Raw genomic sequence first — 22,385 nt, 5'->3', positions numbered from 1 at the left:
AATGTAATGACAATGTGTTATGTGGCGCTGGGTTGTCAATAATTTTTACTGAGTCCAATTTACTGAATATTGAAGGAAAGGGAGGTATGTGCATGTTTAAGAGAGGTGTGAAAGGATTAAGACTTCATCTTGCATGATAGGAATTCAGTAATATCTGAAGCTGAAAACAGTATAAACATGTCATTTTGTAATTTGGAGGCAAATAACTAGAGGGAAAACCATTTAGAAGAGTTGGAAGTCGTGGCTATATACCTAAAAGAATTGATAGCAGGGACTCAAAACAGGTATTTGTACACCTGTTTATAGCAGCATTATTCACAATAGCCAAAAGATAGACCAAGCAACCCAGGTGTCCATCAGGAGGTGAATAGATAAAGTGTGGTACATTCTCACAGTGCAATACTACTCAGCCTTATAAAAGAAGGAAATGCTGAGTGGGAGGGTTCCAAGATGGCAAAATAGGAACAGCTCCAGTCTACAGCTCCCAGCGTGAGCAACGCAGAAGACGGGTGATTTCTGCATTTCCAACTGAGGTACTGGGTTCATCTCACTGGGGCTTGTTGGACAGTGGGTGCAGCCCACGGAGCATGAGCCGCAGCAGGGCGGGGCATCGCCTCTCCCAGGAAGCGCAAGGGGTCTGGGAGTTCCCTTTCCTAGCTAAGGGAAGCCGTGGCAGATGGTACCTGGAAAACCAGGACGCTCCCACCTTAATACTGCGCTTTTCCAATGGTCTTAGCAAATGGCACATCAGGACATTATATCCCGCACGTGGCTCCGAGGGTCCCACACCCATGGAGCCTTGCTCACTGCTAGCACAGCAGTCTGAGATCAAACTGCAAGGCGTCAGTGAGGCTGAGGGAGGGGCATCTGCCATTGCTGAGGCTTGAGTAGGTAAATACAGCAGCCAGGAAGCTGAAACTGGGTGGAGCCCACCACAGCTCAAGGAGGCCTGCCTGCCTCTGTAGACTCCACCTCTGGGGGCAGGGCATAGCTGAACAAAAGGCAGCGGAAACTTCTGCAGACTTAAACGTCCCTGTCTGACAGCTTTGAAGAGGGTAGTGGTTCTCCCAGCACGCAGCTTGAGATCTGAGAACGGACAGACTGCCTCCTCAAGTGGGTCCCTGACCCCTGGGTAGGCTAAATGGGAGACATCTCCCAGTAAGGGCCGACTGACGCCTCATACAGCTGGGTGCCCCTCTGAGACGAAGCTTCCAGAGGAAGGATCAGGCAGCAACCTTTGCTGTTCTGCAGTATTTGCTGTTCTGCAGCCTACGCTGGTGATACCCAGGTATACAGGGTCTGGAGTGGACCTCCAGCAAACTCCAACAGACCTGCAGCTGAGGGTCCTGACTGTTAGAAGGAAAACTAACAAACAGAAAGGACATCCACACCAAAACCCCATCTCTAGGTCACCATTATCAAAGACCAAAGGTAGATAAAACCACAAAGATGGGGAAAAAACAGCAGAAAAGCTGAAAAGTCCAAAAATCAGAGCACCTCTTCCCCTCCAAAGGAACACAGCTCCTCACCAGCAACGGAACGAAGCTGGACAGAGAATGACTTCGACGAGTTGACAGAAGTAGGCCTCAGAAGATCAGTAATAACAAACTTCTCTGAGCTAAAGGAGGATGTTCGAACCCATCTGAAAGAAGCTAAAAACCTTGAAAAGAAGACGAATGGCTAACTAGAATAAGCAGCATAGAGAAAACCTTAAATGACCTGATGGAGCTGAAAACCATGGCACGAGAATTATGTGACGCATGCACAAGCTTCAGTAGCCAATTCGATCAAGTGGAAGAAAGGGTATCAGTGACTGAAGATCAAATGAATGAAATGAAGTCAGAAGAGAAGTTTAAGAAAAAAGAGTAAAAAGAAACGAACAAAGCCTCCAAGAAATATGGGACTATGTGAAAAGACCAAATCTACGTCTGATAGGTGTACCTGAAAGTGACGGGGAGAATGGAACCAAGTTGGAAAACACTCTTCAGGATGTTATCCAGGAGAACTTCCCCAACCTAGCAAGGCGGGCCGACATTCAAATTCAGGAAATACCGAGAATGCCACAAAGATACTCCTTGAGAAGAGCAACTCCAAGACACATAATTGTCAGATTCTCCAAAATTGAAATGAAGGAAAAAATGTTAAGGGCAGCCAGAGAGAAAGGTTGGGTTACCCACAAAGGGAAGCCCATCAGACTAACAGCGGATCTCTTGGCAGAAACTCTACAAGCCAGAAGAGAGTGGGGGCCAATATTCAACATTCTTAAAGAAAAGAATTTTCAACCCAGAATTTCATATCCAGCCAAACTAAGCTTCATAAGTGAAGGAGAAATAAAATCCTTTACAGACAAGCAAATGCTGAGAGATTTTGTCACCACTGGGCCTGCCTTACAAGAGCCCCTGAAGGAAGCACTAAACATGGAAAGGAACAACTGAGACCAGCCACTGCAAAAACATGCCAAATTGTAAAGACCATCAAGGCTAGGAAGAAACTGCACCAACTAACGAGCAAAATAAGCAGCTAACATCATAATGACAGGATCAAATTCACATGTAACAATATTAACCTTAAATGTAAATGGGCTAAATGCTCCAATTAAAAGACACAGACTGGCAAATAGGAAAAAGAGTCAGACCCATCAGTGTGCTGTATTCAGGAGACCCATCTCACGTGCAGAGACACACATAGGCTCAAAATAAAGGGATGGAGGAAGATCTACCAAGCAAATGGAAAACAAAAAAAAGCAGGGGTTGCAATCCGAGTCTCTGATAAAACAGACTTTAAACCAATAAAGATCAAAAGAGACAAAGAAGGCCATTACATAATGCTAAAGGGATCAATTCAACAAGAAGAGCTAACTATCATAAATATATATGCACCCAATACAGGAGCACCCAGATTCATAAAGCAAGTCCTTAGAAACCGACAAAAAGACAGACTCCCACACAATAATAATAGGAGACTTTAACACCCCACTGTCAACATTAGACAGATCAACAAGACAGAAAGTTAACAAGGATATCCAGGAATTGAACTCAGCTTGCAACAAGTGGACCTAATAGACATCTACAGAACTCTCCACCCCAAATCAATAGAATATACATTCTTCTCAGCACTACATCACACTTATTCCAAAATTGACCACATAGTTGGAAGTAAAGCACTCTTCAGCAAATGTAAAAGAACAGAAACTATAACAAACCGTCTCTCAGACCACAGTGCGATCAAACTAGAACTCAGGATTAAGACACTCACTCAAAACTGCACAACTACATGGAAGCTGCTCCTGAATGACTACTGGGTACATAATGAACAACCTGCTCCTGAATGACTACTGGGTACATAATGAAATGAAGGCAGAAATAAAGATGTTCTTTGAAACCAATGAGAACAAAAAGACAGCATACCAGAATCTCTGGGACACATTTAATGCAGTGTGTAGAGGGAAATTTATAGCACTAAATGCCTGCAAGAGAAAGCAGGACAGATCTAAAATTGACACCCTAACATCACAATTAAAAGAACTAGAGAAGCAAGAGCAAACACATTCAAAAGCTAGCAGAAGGCAAGAAATAACTAAGATCAGAGCAGAACTGAAGGAGATAGAGACACAAAAAACCCTTCAAAAAATCAATGAATCCAGGAGCTGGTTTTTTGAAAAGATCAACAAAATTGATAGACTGCTAGCAAGACTAATAAGAAAAGAGAGAAGAATCAAATAGACGCAATAAAAAATGATAAAGGGGATATCACCACCAATCCTACAGAAATACAATCTACCATCAGAGAATACTATAAACACCTCTGTGCAAATAAACTAGAAAATCTAGAAGAAATGGATAAATTCCTCGATACATACACCCTTCCAAGACTAAACCAGGAAGAAGTTGAATCCCTGAATATACCAGTAACAGGCTCTGAAATTGAGGCAATAATTAATAGCTTACCAACCAAAAAAGGTCCAGGACCAGACGGATTCACAGCCGAATTCTACCAGAGGTACAAAGAAGAGCTGGTACCATTCCTTCTGAAACTATTCCAGTCAATAGAAAAAGAGGGAATCCTCCCTAACTTATTTTACGAGACCAGCATCATCCTGATACCAAAGCCTGGCAGAGGCACAACAGAAAAAGAGAATTTTAGACCAATACCCTGATGAACATTGATGCAAAAAATCCTCAATAAAATACTGGCAAACTGAATCCAGCAGCACGTGAAAAAGATTATCCACCACGATCAAGTCAGCTTCATCTCTGGGATGCAAGGCTGGTTCAACATACACAAATCAATAAACGTAATCCATCATATAAACAGATCCAAAGACAAAAACCACATGATTATCTCTGTAGATGCAGAAAAGGCCTTTGACGAAATTCAACAGCCCTTCATGCTAAAAACTCTCAATAAAGTAGGTATTGATGGAGTGCATCTCAAAATAATAAGAGCTATTTATGACACACCCACAGCCAATATCATAATGAATGGGCAAAAACTGGAATCATTCCCTTTGAAAACTGGCACAAGACAGGGATGCCCTGTCTTACCACTCCTATTCAACATAGTGTTGGAAGTTCTGACCAGGGCAATCAGGCAGGAGAAAGAAATAAAGGATATTCAATTAGGAAGAGAGGAAGTCAGATTGTCCCTGTTTGCAGATGACATGATTGTGTATTTAGAAAACCCCATCATCTCAGCCCAAAATCTCCTTAAGCTGACAAGCAACTTCAGCAAAGTCTCAGGATACAAAATCAATGTACAAAAATCACAAGCATTCCTATACACCAATAACAGACAAACAGCAAAATCATGAGTGAACTCCCATTCACAATTGCTTCGAAGAGAATAAAATACCTAGGAATCCAACTTACAAGGGATGTGAAGGGCCTCTTCAAGGAGAACTACAAACCACTGCTCAATGAAATAAAAGAAGACAGAAACAAATGGGAAAACATTCCATGCTCATGGATTGGAAGAATCAGTATCATGAAAATGGCCATACTGCCCAAAGTAATTAATAGATTCAATGCCATCCCCATCAAGCTACCAATGATTTCTTCACAGAATTGGAAAAAACTACTTTAAAGTTCATATGGAACCAAAAAAGAGCCCGCATTGCCAAGATAATCCTAAGCCAAAAGAACAAAGCTGGAGGCATCACGCTACCTGACTTCAAACTATACTACAAGGCTACAGTAACCAAAACAGCATGGTACTGGCACCAAAACAGAGATATAGACCAATGGAACAGAACAGAGCCCTCAGAAATAATACCACACATCTACAACCATCTGATGTTTGACAAACCTGCAATGGGGAAAGGATTCCCTATTTAATAAATGGTGTTGGGAAAACTGGCTAGCCATATGTAGAAAGCTGAAACTGGATCCCTTCCTTACACCTTATACAAAAATTAGTTCAAGATGGATTAAAGACTTAAATAGTAGACCTAAAGCCATAAAAACCCTAGAAGAAAACCTAGGCAGTACCATTCAGGACATAGGCATGGGCTACGACTTCATGACTAAAACACCAAAAGCAATGGCAACAAAAGCCAAAATTGACAAATGGGATCTAATTAAACTAAAGAGCTTCTGCACAGCAAAAGAAACTACCATCAGAGTGAATAGGCAACCTACAGAATGGGAGAAAATTTTTGCAATCTACCCATCTGACAACGGGCTAATACCCAGCATCTACAAAGAACTCAAACAGATTTACAAGAAAAAATCAAACAACCCCATCAAGAAGTGGGTGAAGGATATGAACAGATACTTCTCAAAAGAAGACATTTATGCAACCAACAGACACATGAAAAAATGCTCATCATCACTGGCCATCAGAGAAATGCAAATCAAAACCACAATGAGATACCATCTCACACCAGTTAGAATGGCAATCATTAAAAAGTCAGGAAACAATAGGTGCTGGAGAGGATGTGGAGAAATAGGAACGCTTTTACACTGTTGTTGTGACTGTAAACTAGTTCAACCATTGTGGAAGACAGTGTGGCAATTCCTCAAGGATCTAGAACTAGAAATACCATTTGACCCAGCCATCCCATTACTGGGTATATACCCAAAGGATTATAAGTCATGCTGCTATAAAGACATATGCACACATATGTTTATTGTGGCACTATTCACAATAGCAAAGACTTGGAACCAACCCAGATGTCCATCAATGATAGACTGGATTAAGAAATTGTGGCACATATACACTATGGAATACTACGCAGCCATAAAAAAGGATGAGTCCATGTCCTTTGTAGGGACATGGATGAAGCTGGAAACCATCATTCTGAGCAAACTATCGCAAGGACAGAAAACCAAACACTGCATGTTCTCACTCATAGATGGGAATTGAACAATGAGAACACATGGACACAGGGTGGGGAACATCAAACACCGGGACCTGTCATGGGTTGTGGGGAGTGGGGAGGGATAACATTAGGAGAAATACCTAATGTAAATGACAAGTTAATGGGTGCAGCACACCAACATGGCACATGTATACATATGCAACAAATCTACACGTTGTGCACATGTACCCTAGAACTTAAAGTATAATAATAAAAATAAAATTTAAAAAAGGAAATGCTGACACATGCTATAGTGTGGATGAACCTTGAAGATATTTTGCTAAGTGAAATAAGCCAGTCACCAAAGGACAAATTTTATAAAATTCCACTTATATGAGGTTCCTAGAGGTGTCAAATTCATAGAGAATGCAAGTAGAATGGTAGTTGCCAGGCGTTGGTGGGAAGGGAGAATGGGAAATTATTGTGTAGTGGGTACAGTTTCAGGTTTCAGTTTGTGCAGATGAGAAGGTTCTCGAGATGGATGGCAGTGATGGTTGTGCAACACTGTGACTCTACTTAATACCACTAAACTGTACACTTAAAAATTGTTAAAATAGCAGATTTTATGTTTATGTTACCACAGTAAAAAAAATGTTGCAAGTGGTTGCCTCTGGAGAATGAGAGGGAATGGGGAAGAGGAGACTGCTATTTTTCATGATATGCTTTTAGAATATTTAATTTTTAAAGCTACATAGATGTATAATTTTGGTTTAAAAAGTAATTATTAATTTATTCAAGTATGTACGTGAAATTACTAATTTATTCAAATATGTACGTGAAAAGAATGGGCAACATGGCAAATGCTTGTCTCTAAAACATTAGCCAGGTGTGCAGTGGCGTGCGCCTGTAGTCCCAGCTACGTTGGAAGCTAAGGTAGGAGGATCGCTTGAGCTCAGGAGGCGGAGATTGCAGTGAGGCAAGATTGCACCACTGCACTCCACACACTGCAGCCTGGGCGACAAGAGCGAGACCCTGTGTCAAAAAAAAAATAAAAATCAAGGAAATGTGTTCACAGTATATTATGTTGGAGAGAGAAAGGATATAAAGGTCTCAGCAAAGCTGTTTGAAACTTAGGAATCCTTTTAGTCTTTTTTGTGTTTATATGGTTAAACTGAATGATTTTTGTTTTCTAAAATATTTTTATGGATGATTATTTAGTCACATATGTATGTAGCAGCCTTCTCATAAAAATACTCTGATTTTAATTCTTAAAGGAGGAAAACGGCAAACCAGTTAAATCTCAGGGAATTCCTATTGTGTGTCCAGTTTCACGATCTTCAAATGAAGCAACTTCCCCATACCATTCCCGAAGAAAGATGAGGAAACTTCGAGATCATAATGTCCGAACTCCTTCTAACCTAGACATCCTAGAGCTCCACACAAGGGAGGTTCTCAAAAGATTAGAGATGTGTCCATGGGAAGAGGCAAGTATTATGTTTCATGACAACAAAAAGAAACTTGGCTGTTCCTTAAAGTCTTTAAAGGGATAATAAGAGAATAGTCTGACTATTGTTGATACCTAATCTTGGCTGCAACATTGTAGGGATCAATCCAGTAGTTACGCCTGTGACAGGGAGTGGTGCTTAATCTTTCTAAGTTTTAGTGTAGGATTTGAATGAATAGACCTCATTCGATTGCTGATATGTTTATTGAGTCTTTAGCAAGTACCACTTCCTCTTCTATGCTCTGGAGAAGATTGTGAGCAAAACTTAAGTCCCTGCCCCTCATGAAGCTTCCATCCTAGTTCAAGCTGGAAGGATGGGGAGACAAAGACATATACTAAAATAATATAATTTCAGATGATAAGTGTTATTTAAAAAAATCCAAAACAATAGAACAACAGAATAAAGGGGGATGGGGTAAAGCTGGCTGCTTTAGCTAAGGTGGTCAGAGAGCCTCTGAGGTTTGAACCGACAGCTGAGTAACAAATAGGAAGAAGTCAAATGGTTACTTGGTGATTGGAGGAATGGCATTACAGGCAGAGGGAAGAGCAAATGCAGAAAGCCTCTACTTGAGCCAGCAGTCAGCCTGGAGGACTGTTAGACTGGGAGACTGTCAGAAGAAACTCTTGAACTTCATGAAGTGCTGGCCTACTGGACAAAGGGGAGAGTGGGAGGCAGTAATGAGATCAGTGTAGCGCCTTTGCAGAACATGGTAGTGACTTTGTAGTGAGCTCTGCATCATCCATACTTTTACATCCCAAGAAGAGGATAAGCAACCATTTTAAATGAGTAAGATCGAAGAACCAGGTGCTGTGGTGTGGGCCTGTAGTCCCAGCTACTTGGAGACTAGTCAGGAGGATCATTTAAGCCCAGGAGTTTAAGGCCAACATAACTAGATCCTGGCTTAAAAAAAAAAAAATTAGGAGGTCGAGGCGGGCGGATCACGAGGTCAGGAGATTGAGACCACGGTGAAACCCCGTCTCTACTAAAAATAGAAAAAATTAGCCGGGCACAGTGGCGGGTGCCTGTAGTCCCAGCTACTTGTGAGGCTGAGGCGGGAGAATGGTGTGAACCTGGGAGGCGGAGCTTGTAGTGAGCCGAGATCATGCCATTGCACTCCAGCCTGGGCGACAGAGTGAGACTCCATCTCAGGAAAAAAAAAAAAAAAAAAAAAAAAAATATATATATATATATATATATATAAAAAACTTTCTTAAATATTTGAAATTGTATGTAATTATAATGTTTTAAGATGATGCTGTTCTAAACTGTAATCATCAGAGAAGATTAAGCTTATTATGAAAGGTTCTATTTATTATTAAGGGGAAAATCACTATGAAAAGGAAGTCTTTTTGATGCATGAAAACCCAGCTACTACCTTTATGTTGCATGGTGACCCTTGTTCCTAGTGGTAGCAGTGTGGTGACCTATAAGTTGCTGACTAGGTATTAGATGAAGGATGGGTGAATGGAAAGGCCCAGTAACTAGCACTTCAGCAGGAAGAAGCAAGAAGAGAGCTAAAATACTCTGAGGCAGTGCTTCTCTAGTTTTTTCAGCTTTCTGCAAGAATGAAATTTCTTTTAATTCACTTTATGCATATTTTATGTTTTACTTTCTAGAATGCATTTCATGGTTAATGGCCCTCCAGAAACATGAGCCATACTCTTATTTTGGCTTTAGGAACTTTGGAGTTCCATACTGCTGCATATCACCAAGCCTAGGTGGCTGCCTGTATCTTTGAGATGCAGGACCATGGGGGAGGTGGTGGTGTACTGTATTCCATCAGTCGAGCAGGGCTACCTGAGGGTGGATGGTAAGTAAGTTCTGCATTTATACCTTCAGGACATCTTGAGCTCTAAACTGAATGGAAAATTCAACAAACATCTCCAACCATCCTCCACGGTACCTGAATGGAGAGCGAAAGATAATGATCTACGATTACTGCTGACAAATGGAAGAATAATTAAGTATGTAAAGTAAATCAGAGTATCAAATAGATTAATTTTCATTGGGTTCCCTTTGTTCATTTAACCCAGTGGTCCTTAACCTTTTTGGCACCAGGGACCAGTTTTGTGGAAGACAGTTTTTTCTCAGCCAGGGAATGGTTTTGGGATTAAACTGTTGCACCTCATATCATCAGGCATAAGATTCTCATAAAGAGTGTGTAATTCTTGGACATGTGTAGTTCACAATATGGTTCACACTCCTGTGACAATCTAATGCTGCCACTGATCTGACAGGAGACAGCTCAGGTGATAATGCTCACTCACCCACTACTCACCTCCTGCTGTGTGGCCCGGTTCCTAACAGACCACGGACTGGTACCAGTCTATGGCCCAGGGGTTGGGGACCCCTGTTTAATCTGTAGTGAGCTCAGTGGCGCACACCTGTAATCCCAAGTTGATTTGGGAGTCCGAGGTGGGAGGATCTCTTGGGACTAGGAGTTTAAAACTAGCCTGGGCAACTTAGCGAGACTTCACCTCTACAAAAAAATAAAAATAAATTAGCTGGGTGTGGTGGCCATTCCTGTAGTCCTGGCTACTTGAGAAACTGAGGTGAGAGGATTGCCTGAGCCCAGGAGTTCAAAGTTACAGTGAGCTATGATTGTGCCACTGCACTCCAGCCAGGGCAATAGAGCAAGACCCTGTCTCAAAAAACAAAAACAAAAAACAAACCTCAGATCCCTAGTGCATACTATTGCACAGTTGATTGAAATATGGGGACAGTGTCTCAATTCTCTACTCTTTGTAAATTAAGGGAGAGGGGAATAAATACTGTTTGGCTACAGAATCTTGCACTATATTCTGATTACTTTTCCTTCTTGGTACAGAGATGAAAGACAGCCGTTTGCAGATCAGAGTCTTTATACAGCAGATAGTGAAAATGAAGAGGATAAAAGAAGGACAAAAAAGGCAAAAATGAAGATAGAAGAGAGTTCAGGAACAGAGGGAGTGGAACATGAAGAATCTCAAAAACCACTGAACAGTATGTTTTTTTAATGGTTATTTTAAAGATCTTTTGATTACTAATGTGATAATATGTAAAGTAACTTGCTAATTTTGAAGTTCTTAAGTTTATAATAGCAGAAAACTTGTGTGTCCCTAAAACTGTCTTGAAAAATCTGAAGAATGAGAGAAGTGCTGAACGTGAATGCCCAGTGAGGTGTACGCCCAGTGGCCAGGGGCGGTGTTCTCAGTGAGGGGATGTTTGTGGGTTAGAGATGCACTTATCTAGTCAGTTTTTAAAGAGTCACTCGAAAGCTCATGCATGTTATAGGCCTCTACTCCCCAAAATAAAAGTTTCAAGTTTCATTTAATTTTATATATAAGTTCAGCTACCATGTATATGGTTTTCAGAATTAGGAAGTATATATGATTAGCTAATCTGAAGCTGTTAGTAATCCATGTATTGTGGTTTTAAGTGATTACCTGTTGACAAGAAGGCCTCTACTGGGTTATTAATTGGTTATCAGTATGGCAAAATAGTAACACCTCCTTCTCCTTAAAGTCTTTCTTCCTTGAATTAAGCTTTAATTTCTCAACATATTTCAGGATCTCTGTATTCCTTTCTATTTTAAAAAGTAGTTCAAATAAATACTTTGGTACTTGACAAATAAATGTTTCAGATAACTAACATTATTTAATCCATGTTGAACACCCCAGTTCCTGCTAATCTGAGTGAAATTGGCACTGCTGTAGTTGGTGACACATGCCAGGTGCTAATCAACAGGAATCCATCAAACCATTGCTATATCAGTGCCTCATGAAAGAGCGCGGTTTATGAGCGTGTTGAATTCACTATCTACGTGAATGCATTTTACGTTTGGGAAAGTTATCTTTTTGTTTTCTAATGATATAACTAATGCAAAAGGAGAAGTGTGAAAAGCATCTGATAGCTAATTTTAGTTTCAGCATTTTTCTTCTGGAAAGAAATATAAAACAGTCAATCCATCCAAGTAAGGAATATATAATTATGGAAATACCACACTTAATATTTGAGAATATACTTCAGTCTGTATCTTGGCCAATTAGGGAGAAAGACCTTAAGGGGAGAAATAAATGAAGAAAATAAAAGTGAAAAAGGAGGGTAGAGCAAGAGAGATTGAGAGACATCACAAGCTAGGTGGACTTTAGATACCACCTTGTCACCTTGTTCACCATAGTCAAATGACTTTCTCTTTTTCTCATCCTTTCATTCTTTTTCAGGGTTTTTTACACATGTGAAATCAGAACTCAGGAGTAGATCATCAGGATATTCTGATATTTCTGAGTCAGAAGACTCCGGACCCGAGTGCACTGCACTGGTACGCCTGAGACCCCATGGCTTGTACGTTATTTGATGGAAAGATGAGCACCACGTAACTTCTGGAAGGAAGGCAAATGACAGCTTTTCTCAAAGCTTGTCTGTCTGACTTACGTAGCACAGGGTCTTCTGTGGTGGTCAGTGTACACACATGCCATCATGTGACCATTCACATTTGAGACATAGAGCTTTTGTCTGATTTTGGAAAGGGTAGAGGGAGAGACTCCTTTGCTTATACTATTCTTGTTCATATTTCTCATGGATTATATTTTATTTTACCTTAAAGCCTATACTGTGTATTTTTTTAATCAAGGTAGTATGTTCCTGTGGTTAATAGAGATTATCATTTTTTTCATGTGAAATACAGAAATAATTCCATGATAATTAAGATTCTGACTTTCTCTAGATGTATAAAATCTTTGGATTCATTTGTACAGACTTGGTCAATTTCTTATGTAGCTTTGTTTCCATGTAATTATTATTTCAGAAAAATATCTTTACCACTGAAGAGTCTGAAAGTTCAGGTGATGAAAAGAAACAAGAAATAACATCCAACTTTAAGGAGGAATCTAATGTGATGAGGAACTTCCTTCAAAAGAGCCAGAAGCCATCTAGAAGTGAAATTCCAATTAAAAGGTAGGCTTGCTGATAGTAGTAAGTCTTATTATATTGTAAGATAAATACTGTGAAAATTTTTTTTAGTTTTAAATTTTACCAAAAATGTCATCAGAAAAAATAGACTCTTGTGTTTTTGGATCATCTCTTCTTTAGGGAATGTCCTACCTCGACGAGCACAGAGGAAGAAGCTATTCAGGGCATGCTGTCTATGGCAGGGTTGCACTATTCCACGTGTTTACAAAGGCAAATACAAAGCACAGACTGCAGTGGTGAAAGAAACTCTCTCCAGGATCCCAGCAGCTGCCATAGCAGTAACCATGAGGTCAGGCAGTTGTATCGCTATGATAAACCAGTGGAATGTGGTAAGAAACATAAATTATCAGTCTCTAAAAAGTAACATATGTTGCCCAACTTAATGGCTCAATAATCCTCATTTAGGTTAGAGATTATGAATAAGCATCTTTAATTGGAAATGTGTTAAGAAGGTTGACCAGAAAAAAAGCACAATGCTGACATATCACGTAAGATGGAAGCAGAAGAACTCAAAATGTAAATTGCCTGGGATTGACAATTGTGTTCACTAGCATCATTCTACCATTGTTATTGCAAGCCAGTTAGTATTATTTCCCTTTTACAGACAGTTTGATCAGAGTGGAAGGAGTGTTTTGGTGCCTTAAATGGTCAACTAAGCTTGAACAATCAGCCCTTTTTCCTTTTATGAGAGGAAAAATAAGTTTTAAACTGTTTCTTTCTGATTGAGGCTATTTTTTCTCCTACTTGAAAAAAAAGTATTAGGAAAAGAGGGTAGACTCAGTGGCAATGTTAGGCATGCCACATAGTGTTTTCTTCTTTGTGCCTTTAGAGAAAATGTATCCCAAAAAGCCTGAGGAGGACTGGGGAGAAGATAGTACTATATTAAAATTGAATGCCTATATAATAATTCTGTTTGATCCTACATAATTATCAATTGTATACCAGGAGCTTGACATCCATTTCACTGAAATAATTTTTTTATTATTTATTTATTTATTTATTTTGAGACTGTCTCACTCTGTTGCTGGAATGTAGTGACACAAATATAGCTCACTGTAACTTAACGTCCAGGCCTCAAGCAGTCTTCCTGTCTCAGCCTCCGAAGTAGCTGGAACTATAGATGCATGTCACCACACGTGGATAATTTTTTGATTTTTTTGTAGAGACGGGGTCTCAACTATGTTGCTCAGACTGGTCTCCAACTCCTGAGCTCAAGTCATCCTCCTGCCTCTGCTTCCCAAAGTGCTGAGATTACAGGTGTGAGCCACCATGCCTGGTTATTTCACTTAATTCTTAAAACAATACTTGTAGGTAAAATTACTCCCATTTTACAGGTAAAGGAAATAAGACTTAGTAAAACTAATTTAACTTGTCCATACTTCACATACCTATTATTCAGTGGTATTGGAATTGGAAGCCAGGACCATCTGATCTCAAAGTCTTTGCTTATTGTATAAGAGGAAATTGAAGTTTGGAGAGGATATATAAGTTGCCTAAAGTTGTGTTGGTAATGGAAGAACTCAAATTCAAATCTGGGTTTGTCTCTTTTTGTACTGCACCATTTTGTCTTCCTTTAGTCTCTTGAAAAGAACACTTCTATGGAAATACTGCAAAATTCAGGCAAATACCTGCCTTTATTCTATGTGGAAAAATATACCTTTTTTAGAGAGAATTATTGCATTGGTTTTACATATACAATAGGCGGCTATAGAATTTGATTCTAGATCACTGGGCGCAGTGGTTCACGCCAGTAATCCCAGCACTTTGGGAGGCCGAGATGGGCGGATCACCTGAGGTTGGAAGTTCAAGACCAGCCTGACCAACATGGAGAAACCCCATCTGTAGTAAAAATACAAAAATTAGCTGGGCGTGGTGGCGCATGCCTGTAATCCTAGCTACTTGGGAGGCTGAGGCAGGAGAATGACTTGAACCTGGGAGGCGGAGGTTGCGGTGAGCTGAGATCGGGCCATTGCACTCCAGCCTGGGCAACAAGAGCGAAATTCCGTCTCAAAAGAAAAAGAATTTGATTGTAGATCTTCCAGCATCTAGCCCAAAACCCATCATATAAAGATAGGCTTTGAGGGTGGTCTTAGTGAGTATGGTGTTTATAACTAATTGATCACAAACAATTACAGATTTGTTTCTTCTCCATCTCACTGCTTCACTTGACTAGCTAATGAATGAATAAATGAAGACAGTCTTCGAGAGAATCGAAAGAATTAGCATAATAGGTTATGAGTTGGTGACTTTTTGTTTTGGAGGGAAAGGCATATAGTGAAGGTAAAGGTATGCAAATGAGTATCTAAAGAGTTAATGTGTTTTTAAGTAAAATGTCAACATAAATTTGCTTTCTTTTTTTTTTTTTTCCCCAAGATGGGGTCTCACTCTGTTGCCTAGGCTGGAATGCAGTGGCATGATCTCAGCTCACTGCAACCTCCACCTCCCGGGTTCAAGTGATTCTCGTGCCTCAGCCTCCCAAGTAGCTGAGATTACAGGGGTCCACCACCACACCCAACTAATTTTTGTATTTTTAACAGAGACGGGGTTTCACCATGTTGGCCAGGCTGGTCTTGAACTCCTGACTTCTAGTGATTGACCTGCCTCGGCCTCCCAAAGTGTTGGGATTACAGGCATGAGCCATCACGCCCAGCCTGCTTTCATTTTTAAGCATTAGGCTAATTTTGTCATTTCAAATCAAGTTTGTGCAAAGTTAATTAAACTAAAACTTCTCTTTAGGATACCATGTCAAGACTGAAGATCCAGACTTGAGGACTTCCTCCTGGATTAAACAGTTTGATACTTCCAGATTTAATCCTCAGGTATATTCAAAGTTTGAAACGTTAAAAGGAGATTTAAAATGGTCATTAACTTTGTTTTTGCTTTCTTTTTTAAAACTGTGACAACCAGTTATCAACTGCTAGATCTAGGCAGCCAAAAAATTACAGTTAAATGCACATTTAAACAACTGTCCATTTTGAGAGATGCTGAAATGATAACTAACATAAGGCTCATTGATAGAATGTGATCCGGAAAAGAATAATTTATTCAAGGAAGCAGTTAAACCACTGGCTGCCAACCCCTGTAGGTTATATCTGGTTAGAATGAAATATTCAAGGAAAAGATGAATATCATATCTTTTTAATCTCTGATGCTGTTTCTTGAACGGTTTTGGATACCGAATTTCTTTGAGCATTTGATGAAAGTTACAGATTATCTTTCTAGAAAATACATTCATGATAAACACAGCTTTTGCTTACATTATCAAAATGAACCCAAAATAGCAGTTTTGAAAAAACTAAAACTTTACCAGCAGTACCAAACAAGAAAAGTGATACAACCTTTTTTTTGCAAACCTTGGAAAATGGCAGCCGAAGAAAGAATCAAAGTTCTCATGTGGCACTGTGGGGCGCCAAACCTCTCTACCCCAAGCATACATAAGAAAGAAAGTAAATCAGCAAAGGCAGAAATATTGCCTCTAGTTCTCCTTTGAGTGAAGAAACATTTGTGGGGGAAAAGGGAAGGAGGGAAGAGGAGACAGAGGGGAACATGAGTCGACTGGTTAAGAAGTGAAGGGAAAAATCTCTTGTGAATAAAGCTTTCACATGGCACCGAAAGACCTCAGCAGAAGTGAAAAAGGCCCCTGGGTTTTGCCATCTTCCAGAGTCCTGAGTTGACTAGAGGAATGGACTGAAATCCCTGGAGGAGGAGACACCTGTGTATATAGACAGAAAAGACTCTACCCCTAAATATGGAACATCATTAATCTCTGAGTAGTGGAATTATGGGTGGTTTTTATTAATTTTTTAAATTTGGCTTATCTATATTTTCTAAATAAGCAATTACTTGCATAAGAAAAAGAAGCAAGTTTTTTTTTTAAAGGAAGGCTTTGTGAGTATACATTCTTTGACTAGAAGGATACATTCCAGAGTCAAAGGTCATAAGAAATCTCATTATACTTTACTTTTCAGTGTATGATTTTATAGTGCCTCACTGTAGCTGGTCATAAAGTTTATCACTTATTAGCACTATAGGATTCATTACGTAATGTGAGCTATTAAATCTGGCTGTTCTTTTTATAATTGTTTTTGAAAATAAATGAAGACATAGAGGATGGATGATTAGCATAATGAAAACTGGTTTCATGAAACATTCACACTGTAGTGTACTCTGTTCACATCTAGTCTGTTCCTTTCTCTTTTTAATGCCGGTTATAACCCTCTCAGTTAATTTCAAGACTCACCAATCAGTAGCGGTTTTTTTGCCCCCTGAAAGTTTACTCGGTAGTCTTAAGAGACTGAAAGAGTAGTTGTAGTAAAAGGAAAACACCAAGCTTGGGACTCTGGATCTAAGGATTTCCTAGCAAAAACATACAGTGGAGATGAACCTGATAGAAGATAGGTTCTAGAAAAGAACATGACACATGAGAGGTCCAAGGGAGCTGTGACTTGCCAAGGAAGCGGGAGATCCATCCATTCCCCCGGCTCAGGGTCCCTGCGTGGCGTGTGCTCACTGAGCTGAGTAGCAAGTAAGGCGTGGTGCCTGTTTACATTGTTTTCTCTCACTCTCTTTTTCGCCTTCTTAACTTACGATGCAACTTAAAGACCCAAGTCCTTCAGAGCTACTGAGACGACATCATGCAGGAGTGATCATCTGTGGCTAATAGATGTTAAGAAAATCAGAATTCAGTAGTTTGTTTCTTCTCTCACTTGACTTTGCCAATGCATAGAGAGCTTCAATACCTCATTTAAACCCTAAAAATTCAGCCTCATGTCCTTCCTCCTCCTTCAGGATCTAAGTAGAAGCCAGAAATGCATCAAAAAGGAAGGGTCATCAGAAATTAGTCAGAGGGGACAAAGTACGAATTATGTGGACAGCAGCGGCTCAGGCCTTCAGAATGGAAAGTATATGCAGAATTCAAACCTGACTTCGGGGGCATGCCAGATAAGTAATGGCAGTCTAAGCCCAGAAAGGCCAGTTGGTGAAACTTCCTTCTCGGTGCCCCTTCACCCCACCAAGAGACCGGCATCAAATCCACCACCTATCAGCAACCAGGCAACAAAAGGTAACTTTCACGCATGTATAGAGGAAGTGTTTTTCTGACTGTATGTGATGGTCATCATGGCAGTCGAGGTGTAGTCTCTGCACTCAAGTTGTTCAACATCTCATGCACAGTAGACAGCACAGTGATGGCAGTATACACAGGCTACTACGGGAACAAAGAAAAAGGATACCCAAGTCAGCTCTGAGGAGCAAGACAGATGCTAAAATCAGATGTTCAGGGGTTAGCCAGGCCGAATTGGGGAAAGTGACCGAATAGACAGCTTTGAAGGCAGAGGATTGAGCCTGAGGCAGGGCACAAAGGGGAGAAACAGGATATGGGGTATTTGTGAAATGGTAGTCGGTTTTGTTGCCTAAGCATAGTGTAATGCAGGATAGGGAAGAGCCCAGGCTGAAGAGCAGGCAGACCAGACTGCGGGAAGCCTTGTGAGTCTTGTGAGGGGCTAGTGTGATGAGGTGGAAGGGTTTTAAACAGCGGAAGTTCAGAAGTATGACTTTGTCCATGCAGAACACCTAAGGGCTTACTTCCCATAAAGAAAGCTCTCCCCGTAGTCTTCCAGGTGCTCTCTTAAGTGTGCTTTTCATTGTTATTTACAGTCCTTTTGGTGTTTTATAGGTAAACGTCCAAAAAAAGGAATGGCAACAGCCAAACAACGTCTTGGGAAGATCCTTAAGTTGAACAGAAATGGCCATGCACGTTTCTTTGTGTGACAGAGCTGCTGTTGCAGCCATTCTTCCCTTTGGAGACCAGTCTAGGGGTGCAGGAGCCTGGAGCTTCCGCTGTCCTCCTGCCTGGAGCAGTTTGTGTGTATAGTAAGAACACTGCCCGAAGAACAGAATGAACCTGATGCTGCATTTTCACTGTGCCACACCCACTCAGCAATAACCATTTTGGACCTGGTGGGGGAGAGGAAGGAGGAGGGTAGAACCTTAAAAAGAGACCTTGAACTGGAAAGGGTCTCTTGTCAGGGCTTGAATTTTATTTTGTTGTTGGTAGTGTCTTGATGTATTTTCAGTGGTAGGGTAAAGAATTATCAATAATTTATTTAACAGATTTTTTTTTAAAGTTAACAGCTTTTAAATTCTTTTTTTAAAGCTATTTATTTGGAAGATTTCTGGAGAAATATCTCACTAATTTAGATGTAAGAATGTGAAGGTTTTTAAATTATTTTTGATAGTGTGTGTGTTACATGTGGGGAAGGGCCACAGTAACAGTAACTAGTCTGGACTCTTAAATTTGATATTCAGGTTAAAGTCTTAAACAGGGATTTGATGCATTAATTATTTTAAATTAAGATGTATATGAAAATCATTTTATTTTATATATTTCATGTGTTTTTTATAAGCTATTAGCTTCGCTTTTGCTAACATCCAAGGTGCATACTGTTATCCAGGTTGATTACCTTATATCCCACCTTCCCTCTGCACTCCCCATCATTTTGTGATGACCCAGTAAGACTCTTCTCTTTGCAGGGAAACACTTTCGTAGCCAATGTGTAAGAACTCCATAAAAGATCCCTCATTTCTCATTTCGTTTGACATTGTGATTTTCTTCTCAATATTAAAAAAAAATAGGCTTTTGCATTTTCATTTCTGCTGATGATATCTGGGTCCCAAAGAGAACAGCTTTAATATATTTTTCCTACTTGTGGGAAAAGTATTATAAGTTTGGTTAAATTGTCATGTTTATAGTTTTTCCAAATACATTTGTAACAGCAGGCCTTCTTCGTACTGCTGGTGTTGGACAACAGGACTGACACCTGCTGCGGAGGTTATACCTTATGATGCTTTTATTCTCCATACCTGATTTGTTGGAAAATGTTATTTGACTTAGGATATTCAAATCTGCATAATAAGCCGTAATATAATAGGATTAATACTACATTAAGTTGTATAGAAGCAAGCATGTTGGAACAGATCTTTTGTGTGTATTTACTTTTTTTATTTCTTAATTTTCTAAAGAATTACTTAAGATATGGATTTGGAGTAAAATGGGTGCTTTTGGCAGTTTCTTCCATGTATCCTAACCTGACCATTGCATATTGAGGTTAAGTATCTGGTTAAACTTTAAGGTATTCATTTATCTCCTTTATGTATGATTTTTACTAAATGCCAGTTTTCAGTTGCTTATAGTAGCTTATATTTTCCCTTTTTTCCATCCATGGCATAAAAATAAGTGATTTCTGGGGGTGGGGCAGAAATGTTCCCAAATCTGACAGTAGAGCATTTTACAAATTCCTACAAAGAAAATATAGGCAAATAGATAAAATTTATTTTTATGGAGAAGAAATAATGGCCATATTATGGATTTGTCTTTTTTTATTCAGCAAGATAGCAAGACTTACCCTTCTCTATTAAGTATCAGTTGAATTGCTAAGAAGAAAAAAGTCTGTACCATCGTCTTTCATGGTTGCATTCAAATGTGTATTTTCAAAGAGAAATACTTCTTAGTGTCCCCATTCCAAAATGTCATGGGATAAATATGAAATAGTTTATGAAGTAGCCTTTCTGGTTCAGAGTGACTGGACCAAAGTTTGAATCTTATCTGGGTATCAGGAAAAAGAATTTTTATAGAAATCCTCAGTGTCTATAAACAACCCGTGTAAACTCTGTCTACACTATGCCAAAACCAGTGGAAAGATGGGTAGAGTCATCTTATCTCAGGATGTCAAAAATCTGGGTTTGACTGATTCCCCTACCTTCCCACACAGTATATTCTTGTGATTGTTGCTTTTCTGTAGATCCTGAGTTGGTGTTACAATAGTCATGTTTTTATTTTGGGTTAAGAAATAAGAGGTGTAAGAGCTGTAATTTCCTTTTCCTATTATATCATGATCTGGGTTTTCTTTTTTCCTTTACGTTTTTCACAACTCTTGAGTATTTTCTGTTTTTTTCTTTAGCCACAAAAATTAAAATTAAACTTTATTTTTATGAATTAAAATGAAATTTAATTTATTTTTATGAATTAAAATTGTGGCCAGTATCCACTGTGTCCTTAGGCTGAGAAGTACTAATTTGGAGTAGCCCATGTATGGAATTCTAAAGTGAAGGTACTGTGGATTCATTTTTGGTAGTTTTAGCCCCTTAATAAGTGGCTAAGTTAGAAAACTTTCAGTGAGGTAATAGAACCACTCGAATAGAATCCATGTGTCTTTTTCTGAATTGGTGAAAATTTAGCCACTGATCCAGTGACTCCTGGTCAAACCTCTTATAACATTACTGGCCGTAATGCATCCCTTTATCTCAAGGAAATGGCTGAACTTTGTGGTAGCTGCTGCCAGTACCTGGGCTTAACAGTAATAGAGAACCTCATTTATACCATACAGACACAGCAACTTAGGAAGACAGCACTGATGGTGTTTAGCTAGTTGTAAGCAAATACAAATATGTAAATTTGAGAATTATGATTTAACATATGCAACTTTAATAATAGTAATAGATGATAATTTTCCTGTATTGTTTCAAATAAGTGACTCTTCAGCTGGGATCCATTGGATTATAATTCACAATGTCACATAATATTATGCTTTTCAATATTGATGAGTGATATAAACAATATAAAGTTGGCAGTTTGTAGTAGTTCAGTATTGTAGAAATACATTGAACTTCATAAGTATCAGTTCATTTTTAAGCATACAGAATTGAAGATTCTGACTGAAATCATAAACTCAGAGGAAACAAGTCCATCTTTATCACTAATTACTTAGCTTGAATACTTTTCTATTTTTAAATAATCCTAATTATTGCCTTTTCAGTATAGTCTACTGTATTTATTTATACGGGATCAACAGGTATTTATCAAACATCTACTGTGTGCCCAGCACTACGTAGTACTGTTGGGGAACATCAATTTGCAGTTGTGGTCTCTGCCCTTGAAGGTATCTTCTCCAGGAAATTAGCAGTATTATTTTCACTTCTAAGCAAACATGAGCAAAAGAGGACCTGTTCATTAAAAAACATCCTGACTTTTTTAGTTTCAACTGAGATATGCCACTGTAGAAGTGAAAGTAATTTCACAATTTAAGAAATGCTTCAACTTGGTAATTAATATGGTCATACAGGGACTTGGTGTAGCATGCAAGGAAGCAGAAGACCTGGGCTTTTGTCCAAGTTCTGCCATTTAGGTATCAGCTGTGTAACCTTGAATAAGTCACTTAACTCTTTCTGACTCTTAGTTTTCTGATTTATAAATTTGGATTAAAATGTTTATTATGATAATCAATTAAGAAAATCTCTTAACACTTCATACATATAGAGAACTTATCATTAAGTTAAAACGGGCAATTAATGCACCTTTATATATATCTTTAAATGAAAACTAATACTATTCATGATGTTTATTTTGTATCAAATATATGCCCAGGGCATGCTACTTAAAAAATCAAGGAATCTCCAATAAGGTGCTGGATTAAAATCAGATTTCGTGCTTGAAGTGGAAGAAAAATGAAGTTGTTTATGGATAAGAGAGAATGTGTATCCTCAAGTACGTTAAGATGATTTAACGGAAAGATGGCTTTAGGTTTTTCTTGAAGAATTAGGAAAGTTCCATCCCCACAGATTCAGCATACTCTTCA

At 39.2% G+C, this 22,385-nt stretch overlaps 1 protein-coding gene across 3 annotated transcripts in view; it reads left to right on the top strand.

Annotated features, from left to right (window-relative positions):
* KDM7A (lysine demethylase 7A) overlaps window positions 1–20,752 on the top strand; it is a 94,171-nt gene extending 73,419 nt beyond the window's left edge. For all 3 annotated transcript variants that reach the window (XM_063641652.1, XM_055284214.2, XM_055284215.2), the window contains exons 12-20: window positions 7,573–7,782; window positions 9,643–9,767; window positions 10,631–10,785; window positions 12,006–12,103; window positions 12,590–12,738; window positions 12,874–13,082; window positions 15,490–15,572; window positions 17,542–17,815; window positions 18,428–20,752. In XM_063641652.1, the coding sequence (XP_063497722.1) occupies window positions 7,573–7,782; window positions 9,643–9,767; window positions 10,631–10,785; window positions 12,006–12,103; window positions 12,590–12,738; window positions 12,874–13,082; window positions 15,490–15,572; window positions 17,542–17,815; window positions 18,428–18,522 (1,398 nt within the window). In that variant the 3' untranslated portion in view covers window positions 18,523–20,752. The remainder of the gene's footprint in view (window positions 1–7,572; window positions 7,783–9,642; window positions 9,768–10,630; window positions 10,786–12,005; window positions 12,104–12,589; window positions 12,739–12,873; window positions 13,083–15,489; window positions 15,573–17,541; window positions 17,816–18,427) is intronic.
* The last annotated feature ends 1,633 nt before the right edge of the window (window positions 20,753–22,385 follow it).

The sequence above is a fragment of the Symphalangus syndactylus genome, chromosome 6 (genome assembly GCF_028878055.3).
Source record: "Symphalangus syndactylus isolate Jambi chromosome 6, NHGRI_mSymSyn1-v2.1_pri, whole genome shotgun sequence".
Taxonomy (NCBI): Eukaryota; Metazoa; Chordata; class Mammalia; order Primates; family Hylobatidae; genus Symphalangus; species Symphalangus syndactylus.
This window is presented reverse-complemented; position numbering and strand designations above follow the sequence as displayed.